The sequence below is a fragment of the Takifugu flavidus genome, chromosome 1, assembly GCF_003711565.1.
Source record: "Takifugu flavidus isolate HTHZ2018 chromosome 1, ASM371156v2, whole genome shotgun sequence".
NCBI classification, from domain to species: Eukaryota; Metazoa; Chordata; class Actinopteri; order Tetraodontiformes; family Tetraodontidae; genus Takifugu; species Takifugu flavidus.
In genome coordinates, this window is record NC_079520.1 from 5,813,200 (window position 1) to 5,826,575 (window position 13,376).

At 44.8% G+C, this 13,376-nt stretch overlaps 1 protein-coding gene and 1 non-coding gene across 11 annotated transcripts in view; both read right to left on the minus strand.

The window, feature by feature from the left end:
• stxbp5l (syntaxin binding protein 5L) overlaps positions 1–13,376 on the minus strand; it is a 68,059-nt gene that overhangs the window by 28,513 nt on the left and 26,170 nt on the right. For all 10 annotated transcript variants that reach the window (XM_057033196.1, XM_057033179.1, XM_057033168.1 and 7 more), the window contains exons 3-5: positions 9,970–10,051; positions 8,600–8,700; positions 2,666–2,800 (exon numbers count right to left, since the gene is read on the minus strand). In XM_057033196.1, coding sequence (XP_056889176.1) covers positions 2,666–2,800; positions 8,600–8,700; positions 9,970–10,051 — 318 coding nt within the window. The remainder of the gene's footprint in view (positions 1–2,665; positions 2,801–8,599; positions 8,701–9,969; positions 10,052–13,376) is intronic.
• trnat-cgu (transfer RNA threonine (anticodon CGU)) lies at positions 9,704–9,777 on the minus strand. Its single transcript has one exon. It is a non-coding gene; the product is annotated as a tRNA-Thr (tRNA).

Here is a 13,376-nt window from a genome sequence, read left to right on the forward strand (position 1 = left end):
ACGTTCACTCCACTTGAACGCCACGCGAGCTCTGAGAGAACCCAGATGCACACGTGCGTTCGCTCTCCTTTGTTCACTCAAAACTCAACAGAGGGGGGAAGAAGAAACAAAAGCAACCCTCATCCTTATTCATTTTTGGCATCGAATTTCCCCAGTCAGACCTCCCCAGTCACCGTGCACTGATGTGGGGTTTTGTTCTGCACTCTTCCTGAACTCCACTTCAGAGGGTCGCAGAGTGCTGACGGTTCTAAAATGGAGAATATATTACAGAGAGGGCTGAAGGAGAAGAGAACGTGGATTATCTCCCAAACATATAATTATTATACTGATTATCAGACCTCCTGAATGGCAGAAATGGGCCGTAATCGGCGCCTGCGACACCTTTTAACCTGTGCTGTAGATAATAAATGACAGCTTTTATGAATGCAGGTGATTATAATCAGGCTCTGCATTCCAGCCATCCATGCTGGGCGACCTCTAAAGAGCTGCGGCGCTCTTCCCGATGGTCGATCCGCACGTACAGACCTTGTTTGGGTGGGCTCATTTTAAAGCTTTTGTGAGCGAGCCCCCTCATTACAGGGAAGCAAACAAAGGTATCACAGCGACCTGCAGCACAAAGCCGGGACGAGACGGACTAAAAAGATTGATGAATAAACCTGAGGTAACCGTACACGAAAGAACACTGATGCATAACAACAGCCGCGCTAACAGATGCTTCTGGTGCTGGAGGTTCCGAGAACTTTTTATCCTCATGAATGTTGTAAATCCTGAAGCTGAAGTATCACGTTAATCATCTGCAGGTTAAAGAACCGAAAGGCACCATGTTTTTAAATTAAAATCAATTCTTTGGTTACAATACAAAACAGCTCAATCATGTATATTAAACTGTGAGTAATTCTAATTTACTATAGTGCAGAATAATGAATCAATCATTGTTATTTGAAGCAGACAGCATTTTTCTTCTGGGACCTCCAGTCCATTTAATTACTGTGGCTTTTATAGCAACTTTACCTGGGTGAATTTCTATCTTAGCCTCCATGTTTTGTTGGAATTAATTTTTTTCTAAAAACAAACAAACATTGCAAGAAATATCAAATGTATTAAGGTTTAGCCTGAATCACATCCTGACACAAAATGCGCCGAGGGGGAACCAAAAGATTCCCCGACACACAAACAAAACCAATCCGTGGCTAAAATCACAACCATCCGCGTCTGATTGGCAGACAGCCCTCCCACACATGCACACCAGCGTTATCCCCGCTGACTGTCGTGTAAGCTGTCACGCGGCAACAAGATGGTTGGCTATGAGAGCGACTGCTGACTGACACTGCAGCGGGGAAGTTGACAGGGTAACACCAGGAGAGCGCCGCGTAGGTGGGGCGAATCCGAGGGAAACAAATGGGCACACAATGTACAGTAAATGAGCACCCCTGGTGTATTTAGGGGCACTTAAGATGTCATTCTGGCTGACAGTCGTCATCAACTCGATGCAACCCGACACATTATTAAAGGTGGAGCTGTCACACACGCATTTATTCTGGAGTATGAACCCAAACTGGGAACAGATCGAAAGATATTCATTGTAATTTGGTTCTGTGGTTTCATTTATTGCTTAGTTGGGCTCAAAAAAACCACCAAACATGTTTTTGTATTCTTGGATTTTGCTGCCATGCACGGCCGGCGCAGCTCCGCCGAGAGCGTCTAAATCTCACGCTCAATTTCATTTTGAAAGGATGAAGGATTGATGGACTCATAGAAACACACACACACACACCACACACACACAAAGCAGGGTTTAGCCCCACCCATATACTCTGCACTACGATTGCACCATTCCAGCGAAGTCTGTCTGTCTGTCTGTCTGTCTGTGGGAGTGATTTAGAAACTGTTGGATGGATCATTACCAAGTTCTGGAGGCCAATTAATCTGTTTCAGATCATTAACCGATTCAAATTCGAGCCCTGTGGAAGCAGAACTGACAAAATCACGAGAGACAGAGCGAATGTATGAAATATAATCCAACACAACCCATTAGCCAAGTGCAGGGACTTCCTTCATATGCTACAGATTGCATTTTCATAACCACTGATTGCGCTTCAGAAGATCAACCACTTCAGTTAGAATCTAGTTTAGCACGCGGGGGTTTAAGCACTGCCCCTGGTCATGGACGTTGCATACAAAAGAGACAGTTGGTGTATCTGAGACACACACAACATGCTGCATCTGTGCCTAAAGTAACTCCAGGTAGAAGGTGGGGAAAGGTCACCGTTGGTGAGCTACATGGATGAAACCAACAAGACACTGCTAAACCCAAACCGCGAGGTGCTAATGTAAGATAAGTTCCCCTGAGACCGATTAGGTGGTCAGAACAAATGGCCCATTTGGAGTGATTTATGTGACTACACTGGTTGGAGGACAGGTCGCAACGTCGGATGATTTATGGCTCCTTCGGTGCTTTCTTGTGGCAACATGCTGTTGCTCATCATGACATTGAAAGAGAAAAAGATGCATTAAATGACACTGTAATGGAAGGAAACCATAAACTTCCTCTTTCCTAATTGGCTGAGGTCATGTTTACCACCCATCCATCCATCCTCTCATCCATCCATCCATCCATTGATCCATCCAAGTTGTGACAGGACAGATCAGAACTTGAACAACTTACAGTTCTATGGCCTTGTTCCACATGATGACGTATCCTGACAAAATGAAGGACTCGATGTTGACAATGTGTGTGTTCCCGCGCTCCGTCCCCACGTACAGCCATTTACTTTGAAAGGGAAGGTGGCAAAAGGTGATCCTGGAGAACAAGAGGAAAAAGGAAGTCTGTCAGAATCAACAATCAGAAATGCAAATTTGATGTTTTTCCCAGGTTTCAGATACGCGCCGCCTGCTCATCTCCATAGGAACAAACTATTTTTAAAGGCTGGATAATTAAACAACACAAAACATGCTTTTCAAGATTCTGCATTTACCAGGAAACGTAGCAAATCAAGTCCAAACGCCAACATTTTATTAAACACACATCTGAGAGGCAACTGGGAGGGGAAAAGTAATTAAACCTGCATTGGGAGCCCATGTTTAGCGCTGCCGTTGGTAATCCGTAATCGACGTGTACAGTACTATTCATGGCACTGGGGCTGGGTGACTCACACTGACGTCAGTATTTCATGACCTAGGTAGGAGATTCGGTGTTTCGCAAGCTGCTCGTTTGACGTACGCCTCACCAAAGTATAGCGGTTGTCGGGGTTTTTTTTGACAGAAAGACATCAAACCCTGACTCTCCTGAGCTGAGGAGAGGAGGCATCATACGCTGCACTCCTGCTTCTATCTTGATCGAGAAGTTTTGCACTAAAAATAGCTCATAGGGCTCTTTAGAACTACCTGCCAAACCGCTCGGTTACATCACTGAGCAGTCAATAGACACTTCGGGCTGCACCGGCCCACCGCTCATCACATCCACACACAACTTTAAATACTGTAAAGTGATGCTCATTGTTGAGAGCTCATGTTCAGCATCGCTGCAGCACCCAGTCAGTTATTTAAAATCCTTTAAAAGGGAAAGACCTGAACTTTGGTAAATGACTCCTCCCAACTGGATGGATGCCGTGACAGATTATCAAGGCCTTCTAGCAGCCATTTGTTTTAGAAGGGTTCCTTTGTTAAATGAAATTAAAACATGTTGGGGGCAGGACTGTGGAGGCTGCAGTGGAGGAACGTCACTGTGAATAAAAGCGTCGGTTATTACTGGTGAATGTGATTCATCCACACGCCAGATTTGCTATTGTTGTGATTACAATATGCTTAAATATACCTAATGCCGTCACGACCAACAGAACAGCACATCCATTTAGCAAAAAGCTGACTTTATTTCATGTGTAGTTTCTTTTTTATGCTGGACCAGATATACTATTTCCATTTTAATCAATAAATCTGCCTACAAAAGGATGGAAAATGGCTCTAATCCATTCCATGATTTTATCTAAAGCTGTAAGCTATTCAAACCTAACAAGAGGAAGATGAACCACTTTTCTTTCAAAGATAGAAATAGGGCAGCTTTTTAGATGCTTTCAGGAAGTATGGTTCTGCTCTGCCATCTTCAGTAATGTGCTCTTTTCACCACTGGAGCCTGAAAGGACAAAGTCTGGCTGCAGAGAGCGACCGTGGTGATCTCAGAGGGGAAAGTCGGGTCATTGAAGTGGGCCTTGGCTGGAGCTCAACGCCAGCAGGTGTTTAAAATGGTGCTGTTGCCATCAGTAGTTCTAGTAGCTATAAATGTATTAGAAAATGTAAGACAGGTACATCCTTTGTTTGGTTAGCGTCTGTTAGCATTGGGCACTCGACGTACATTAAATAAAATCAGTGCACCTTTAATATATTCTGGTTTAAGATTTTAAAAACCTTCACAGGCTGAGTCACCACTGAAGTCAATGGCAGACTGCAGCAGCAAAACCAGCAGAAAATTCATGAAAACTCGCCGCGTCTGAGAAAACGTTGAGGACATTGACGTCTGAATTCCAGCATCGGAGCGGCCCTCGTCTCCAAACCTGCGCGAGAGCCGCAGCAGCGGGTGATTATCTGCCTTTCTCACCAGTCATGATGCTGAAATATCTGACTGGACACAGCAGGTCATCTGTCTGCTGCTTGCTCTCCTCGCAGCTGGACTGCTTCAGCCATCTATTTCGCTTGTTTGAAGCCAAACAGACGACCCGTCACTCACCCGGCTGCGGGCAGCATCAATGTTTGCGACACAGCATTAAGATTTTGAATAAGTATTTTTTGAATCCTTTGAATTTTATCAGCGTTGCGCTGCATGGCCACCGCTGCATGGCCACCGCGGCTGCGTCCATTAACTTCAAAAAGGTGGAGACATGTTTTGGTTAAAGCCCGAAAGACCCCCGTCAAGCGAGTGACAGGATTATTAGACAGAGGACAAATGAGACGTCCAAAAAAAAAAAATTCAATAAGGATTTTAGGGGCTTGTGGAGATGACAATATTCACCCTGACAGGGGGTCAGAAGTCTCCTGTGTGTGACGGTGGATTAAATAGTCTTCAGTCCTCTGCAGCAGCAGTTAATGAAGCAAAATACACTTCCAGGAGAAGTGAGAAAACTCTTTAAACACAGATGTACATCCAATGGCAAACACTCTAATAGTGCAGTCATTCTAAATTAATATAACCTCATTTAAACCAGTATTTTATTAGTGCACTTGTTTGTTGTTTGCATCCCTGACTTTAGGGGGAAGCAGAATATTATTAAGGGAATAAAGCCAATTTGCTTTAAGCTTTCCCAAGCCTAGGAGGAATAATATCTCCATTATTATTGCCTAAAAGTGAGTGGATTCTTTATTTACTGCACCTGCACATTAAGTTGCACCGTTGCAAATGCAAATCTAGCTAATTTGTACATTGCTGGCAATAATTCAAATCCACTTTTAGTAGAAAATAAATCCAAACCAGGCTTTTACCAAATCAAACATGCCCTGCAATGAAGAGGTAATTACCCTTAATGAAGTCAAAGACACACATATTGAATTAACGCCTCATTTCAACTCAGGCTCAGGATTGCATCTAACTGGTCGGCAACATTCTACATCTCATGAATGCTATTCATTTACCTGGAAAAGGTTAGAAATTCAAGACTGGCAGCACACCTCACAAAGGAAATAACTGACCCCGACGAAGTTTGGATTCTCAAAATATTTTGAGTCAGGTGTCGCGAGGGGGCTGGCGCTCTTCTCACCATTTTCTGTGACTCATGTCTCATCTTGGGGCATTAGATACGTGTCGCGCTGCTAATTATCAGAGACTTAGAGCTAAACAGCAAGTTGCTGCTCGGCCACTGACGGATGAGTCACGATGCCCTTTTGTTCCACTTTTATCTTGGAGCGTGATTCACTGGCCTGATGTTGTGCTGAAGTGGTTTCGCCTCACAGCAGCACCGCGGCGCTGACGCTCGGCTAATGACGCACCGGCGGAACGCCGCTCACATCAGCATCCCAACATCTACATGTAAAAGTGACGGAGGTCAGCAGAAATGGACGTGACCATGAGCACATCTCTGAGCAAAACCGGCCTTTAGTTCTGTGTGTCCGACCCACAGCCATCGGTGCAGCTGCTCGGCACTGAAACGTGCACGCGTACAGGCACTGGCGTCAAGATGATTTCTCACGCAGCTGCATGAGCGTGTAGGTAAGAGGAAAATCTCTGATGCAGCACATATAAGCCATGACGGCTGGTTCCAGGCCAGTTTTCAAAGTGGGGTTGGAAACTACAGGTGAGCTCTGGAACAAACAAGGTTGAAAGAGAATCTGATGCACGAGCGGAACAAATGCACCACTTTAGGAAGTCACTGAACTGGTGAAAAGGTCTGCGCTGGATTTACTCCATGATTTACCACTAAAGTCACGGGATTAGATCTCTTTGGGTGTGTTTGGGATGGTCTGGGCTTCCCTGGTAACCTTCCATCCCCAAAGACCCAGAACCAGATGAATAGAGGAGGATAAAAGAACAAACTTTACTGTGTTTACTCATATGTAAATGATCAGGGGTTATTACATTTGAATGACATGCAGGCTCCGTCTTTTGGTCAGGAAATTATAGATAACTGAACTGACTTAAACAATAATAGAAGGAAATGGAAACGATCAGCCCTTTACGAGCTGAGACCAATATTCCATTAACATTATCACACGACAGGCCACGTGGGTTAATATTAGAACCCGTATCAACGTTCTTTCCTGTGGTAATTTCACATTTCTCCTTACTCGAGCTGTTTTTATCTCTGTTATAGCGTCAGGTTTCTTCTTCCTTTCACAGTTTCTATTACAGTGTGAGTTTTGACAAAATGCCATGAACTTGAACCTTGTTGCTCCAGACACAAACTTCTTTTTGATAACCGGCAGCCAATTAAGCAAACTTCTCTCCCCTTAGCCTTTAGGGCTGTGCTGAATCACGCAACAGCCTCTTGTTAAGTTTTATGTTTTATGAGCCAGATTAGGCTGAGTCTGTCTTAATTTAAAGGCCCCTTTCTCCCTTTTTTGATAGAAAGTTTCAGTAGACAGAAAAAAGCTGATGCTATTCATTCAGAGTCCTTGTATTATAACACAAACTGCTGCAATCTTTGCTGTGAAAATCACCAATAAATACATAACTGCCTTCGCCTTTGACACCAAAGGAAGTTGATTTTTGGAAATAATCAGTGATTTTCTGACAGCAGAACTGATGATACTGAGAATTTGATTCAGAGAGACGAGTTCAAAACTGTGTAACTTTGACTTGGCAGCAACGATGTCTTCGTGCATCTCCCATTTTAGGCTGTCATCTTGATTTATCTACCGTATCTAACCAGGTTAGCGCCACTGAGATCAGACCAGTCCGACGGTTCAGCTTCAGGCAGCTGCGCTTCAGCTTTACATCACATGTCGAAAGTGCAATTTTTAATTGACAGAGTCGTGAGTCTAAAAATAACCACACTCCGACATGAGCGACTGCGCAGGTAATCTTTGTGTTTTGATGTTTCCGTGCAGCCTGGGTGCAGAGATCTGCAGGCTTTTGTGAAGGATGGAGAGCAGAGATTATGCTGCCAGTCCTGAGAGGAAGAAAGGGAGAGATCCAAGCCCAAGCGTACAGTAACATCACAGAGGAGGAGATATGAAGTCAGATAAATGATTGATTCAGAGCAGCTGGGCGCGCACGTGGTGCACGCCGAGACAGGAGGTGTACGTGGCAGATTGAAATCGCTGCTCCAAACAAGCTGAAGGTCTACCTGTAATCTCAGAGGATCTTATCAGCGATCATCCGGCCTGTTCTCCCCACAAGATGTCAGCCAGGCTTCTAAAGCATCCACGTTTTAACAGTAACACCATCGAAATGTCGGTCGAAAATCATTTAGAAAAAGAAGCAGCTGCAGCGCTCGCTCCGTGTTTGGCTTCGCAGGCTCCATCAGCTCCGTCCGATGCTGATTTGATTCTAGTGTCATAATAGATCCTGTGAAATCACTCAGAGACGGATTCACTCGGGAGCGAGCGGCGGGAAAACTGTCTGTCGTCTGACGAGGGGAAAGGTGATGCTCCCCGAGAGGGAAGCGAGAGATTCCAGTTGGCAGATTCGGCTCCCCGGGATCATCGGATGGTGAAACGGGATCAGAGTGAAGACGTGAATGAGGGGAGAGACTGACTCAGACTGACTGTGACTACAAATCATTCCGGTTTCATGGTGAAAGGCTTGAAAATACAGGTGACAAGCGACCTTTTCCAATCACGTTTCATAAGACATGCAGATTAAAAGAAATCACCATGTAAAAAAGAATCATTTAAAGGTTCAAAAGAAATATTTCCACCTCACTGTGCAGGTTATTCAGAGCTCCATCCCTCAGTTTCAGACTTTGGCATGAAAATGTACCCTGTCCTTCGATTTAGTTTCTACCATCTTAAAAGTTCCTCTTCAAAATGTCACAGTGTTACATACAAGGACTCCAGAACTGCAGCTTTCCACAGCCTACATTAACCTTTATTGACCTTTTTTTTTAAGAATATACAAAATGTGTGTGCTGGACATGTATGTGTGTGTATTTTAGGTACATGAAATCATTTCTACCTCTCTCTGTTGAATTTGAGGGAGTGCAGGATGGCGGGCCGCCTCTGACGGAGATTCCACAAGTGCAGCGTGTCATCTGCGCAGGCGGCGACCAGGGCCCCCTGTGGGGAAGGAATATTAGCAGTGGTTATTAGCTCTGCTTCACATTTTACTGGGGAGAAAATAGGCCGCAATCAAGTTTGATTTGTATCAGATCCGATTTTTTGATGTCCTTCTTTTAGTCGGTTCTGATCTTTCTTTAGAGTGACACACTTTTGTTCCTCCCCAAAGAGGAACCTCATCATAGGAAACTAGTGGCTGATTTAAATTTCTTTATTCACCGAGCAAGACGATAAATTCTGGAAGCACAAACAAACGGATTATTATATAATTAGAATATTCCTACCCTCCACTGGCTCAGTAAATCTCACAAAATGGGGAGAGAAACAACGAGGGATGATCCTAAGAATGCCGCGGCAGCGAGTCGGGAGCACTAAATCTGATGCATCGCCGGAAGATTATAAAGTCGTCTGTCAGAACTGCAGCATATGTGGGGGCAGTGAACACATAAGAGAATTATTACCCCAGGTAATAGTCTTGTATATGTCAGATCTACACACGCAAACTCCAACACCGACTGCATAAAACATCTACGTTACCCTCCTTCATGCCCCACCACCTCCATTTGCCCCAGACACGTCACACACATGACAACGAGCGATGGAAATGTGGCCCGAACGACCCAGTGGGCTTTAAAAGAAAGCGAGTAGGTGAGGGAAAAGGGCCAGTGGGGAGAGGTTGAAAGCAGAAAGAGGAGAAGCTCAGCTTAGCTCTCCAGATCTGTGGATGATCCCCAGCGTCAGCCCTTCAGTAACCCCTTATGTTCTCAAACACACTCACAGAACTTTAATAGTAAATATGTTCCATCAAACTGGAGCAGCCTCCATTTTTCTGTTCCCCTAAAACGTGCAGGGAAAAGGGCTGACAGCAGGGAATCAAACAGCAGGTACAAATATAGCACCTTCCATATGGACCATCACACCCTCTGCTGACCTGGGCGAGGACAGGACCTCACCGCCAAGACAAATTATCCATGAAAACAAGCTCTTAAAGGTGCTATAAATCAGGCACTGCTGGGATTTGAACCCAGGATCTCCTGTTTACGAGACAGGTGCTATAACCAGCTAAGCCACAGCGCCACATACATAAAAGGACAAGATAGAAGAGCATAAATTAAATTCTATCAAATTCCATTTCTTAAATGGAGAAACCTGTTGTTTTCCTTAGCTTAATGAAGAGTGTCGTTAGACTAAAAATGTGTTGTCTGCAAAACCAAAGAAGAAACTGTGAAATGTGACTTGTGGTGGATCAAAGATATCCGTGTGGCTCACCTCATTGATAAGGAACTGCAGCTGAAGAACAGCGGCGCCGCTCTCGTGCTGACAGTAGGAGTCCACCCCCGGCCGTCCCAATCTGATGGTGTCCCAAAGGTCAAGGAAGCACAGAGAACGACACATCTTGGACAGGATCTTCAGCGAAAAGGGTCAGATTAAGTTTACCACAGTCTCTATTGTGAATTGTTTGATTTGGTTCCCAGTTAAGTGTTTTTACTGTGCCAGAACTCCTGCGACTTTTCGAAATGTTTTGTAAATTCCTCTTTGACTCCCCCATCAGCAGGAGGGTCCTCCCTCCCTCCCATAAGGGCCTGGTCCTGCAATGTTAGTAAATCTTTGAGGAAACAGGCTTGTGGATCAGACCAGTGAGCTGCCCAAGGTGGTGGAAACGCGCAGGAAGAGGAAATGACATCACTGCCAGGTGGATCTGCTTTATTCACGATAGGCTGCTCTTGTGGTTAAATATTTAAAGAAACGTAACAGAAACGGTGCTTGACAGAGACGGATGGATAGAAGCAGGCAGAATAGACGCGTTTGGCTTCAGATTGACATTGTTTTCAGACTCCAACAGTGCACGTGAGTCTCGTTTCGCCATCTTATCACAAATGTCGCAGCAAAACCCTGATTCGAACTGCTGAAGCGAGCCTCCGAGCTCAGGTGCAGCACGTCAGCAAAGACCAAGATTCGCCATCCAAACTCAAGCGAAGAGACCAAGGAAACGCTGAGGTCTTATCGCACCTCTGCAAAACTTTCTGGCTGAATAAATCAGGCAGCAGCGGATGGATCCGGTTCAAGAAACCAACAAATATCCAGTTTCAAGGGAGAAGCCAATGTCAAATTCAAACGAAAACCAATGAAATTCTGTATTTATACAAGCAGCAGAAGCAGCGCTGCAAACATGGATGCTGGGATCTTTTCTGGATGAGAACTTCTCTGGAGCTGATGGCATTTGCCTGATTCTGTTGCCATTTTAGGTGTTGCTTGACTCTTGAAGTTGACACACACACGCACACGCACACACACTATAGGGCTGTTTGGATTTAGTGTTGCGATGCTAAAATAATCCAGACAAACTTGAGCATAATTAGATAAAACATGGTTCAGCACCTCCCTAATCCAGCTAAAGCCAAAACTAGACAACATGAGAGAGAGAGAGAGAGAGAGAGAGAGAGAGAGCAAATATTCCTTAAAGGATCCAACATGAAATTGAGGTATAAGAAAAAAAAACCACACACTTCTGAGAGTTTCGGTCAAGCAAAGTGCTGGAATTATTTATCAGCCTTTTATTTCCCATGGGGTGTACACAACACCTCACTTTTCTTTTTTATGCAGCAGCCCACGTCCCTGCAGCCAGATTCTGTGGCTTAAGAACAGACCGAGGTCTTTGTTCCTGCCGGCTGTGCCCAGCCCAGGCCCCATGGGTGCAGACCCAACCACCCCCATGCCAGGAGGGGGGTCCTCAGTGACCCGTGTCTGAGCGCGAGAGACCAATCTTTTTACTCATCATAGGGTCCATGCAGAGGGGTCCACCTAGGACCTGTTTGGCCTGGGGGGTCCTACCAGACCAGCTGTCTCATCCAACATCCAGAGAGGCCAGATGAGGTGGCTCAGGCATCTCCAGAGACCCCCCCAGCAGGGCGCTCTTCACTGGCCCCAGGGAAGCCCAGGACACGCTGGGAGCACCTACGGAATCCCTTGGAAGAGCTGGATAGAGCGGGAAGTATGGACTTTTCTGTTTAACCCAAAAAATACACACCCGACTCCAAATAAGCGGCAAAAGATGGATGGAAGAACAAATGTTTTTAATGTGTTTTTTATGATGCTTTTGTTCCTCATATATCAACATAGTTACTGTGGATTCCGATCGTTACCATATATAATGGCCTGAATGCACATTCTTGTTATAGGGATGCTAAAGAATGTCGTCTAAGGCCATATTTATGGTATATAACACACTCATAGAACTGCTTTTGCAGCCTAAACAGTGCATTTCTCTGAAGGATCTGCTGTAACGTGCTCAACAGTGTCTCGTGATCAATAATAGGACCCTCACACAGTGAAACACACCTATTTCTGAAAGGAAAACGTACATGTATGTATCAGAACCCAATTATCTGCCTTTTCATTCAAGAGAGTACATGGAGAAATTTAGAATTTGACTGTGATGTTTGTGAAATGTTTCATGCTCCTATTCTTCAACAGGCGGGCTTGTTAGCATGTTAGCACCCACACAGAGACCCAACAGTTTTTTTTTAACCTCTGGCAGCGCTTAAAGAAGAAACAGGCCTGAGTCAAACAGTTATAGTGTATGTTTTCTTCAACTACCTACACTGTGTGTGTGTGTGTGTGTGTGTGTGTGTGTGTGTGTGTGTGTGTGTGTGTGTGTGTGTGTGTGTGTGTGTGTGTGTTTCAGTGCAGAAGGGCATAAATATAAAGTCAGAAGTAGCTACAGTGTGTTGCAACAGGGCTGATGTGTCAGACACACCCACACAAACCAGACCATTAAAACAAAGAGGCTAGAAAAACAAAAATACACTTTTATGCCAAATCTTTAATATTCCCAAGCTCCGTTTTTGATTTATGACTGAAAATTGTGACATAGGAAGTCATAGGAACTATAATTTTAAGGAAAAAGGAAAACCTTTTGAATTTGGACCATGATTTTGTGCGGCTAGATAAAAATGTTGGCTGCTGCTGAAGTGTGCGTCTGGGTGCGTGCACGTGCGGACGCCCGTGCCACATTCAAGGCCCCATTTGTGCAGGGATGGTCAGCAACAGGCTTAAATAATCCCTCTGTCAATCTCAATCATTTTCCTCCTGACAGGCGAGTCTTTGTACAGCCAAATACGCATTCACGTCACGCTCCCGAATGCAACAAAGGACGCTAAATGATGCCAGAACATGGAGTTAACATGAAGGTGAGGTTGCTTCCATCCCAGAGACAACAGCGACGGTGACAAATTAGCAGTCTGCTGTTGATCTACACAGAGCGAAACGTCATTCAATTCAATTAAAATGTCCCCGGGGTCGACATCTGAAGCACTGTAACCCTAAATTTTGGGGGCTTGGTCATTTTTTTGAATAAGGACACGAGCAAATCCATTTAGTTTCGACCTACTCATGGAGGAAAGCATGAATACAGCAGCAGGTGCATGTTGTTCAAGGGCTGCACGTGATAAGTTAATTAGGACACAATAAAGCAGTTAGACTGGCATCATTCAGACATGCGTGGAGGAAGCAGAGTCCCTGCTTATCAGCTTATGTCGAGGACTTCCCAGTGGGAGACTGGAGGCCGGTGCCAATTCACACTGGTGTTTCAGACGAGCAAGAAATGTCACGAATAAATCTGATGTCATGTTGTGCTTCGGAAAACCCAGGAAAACGAAATGATCCACGATATTGGA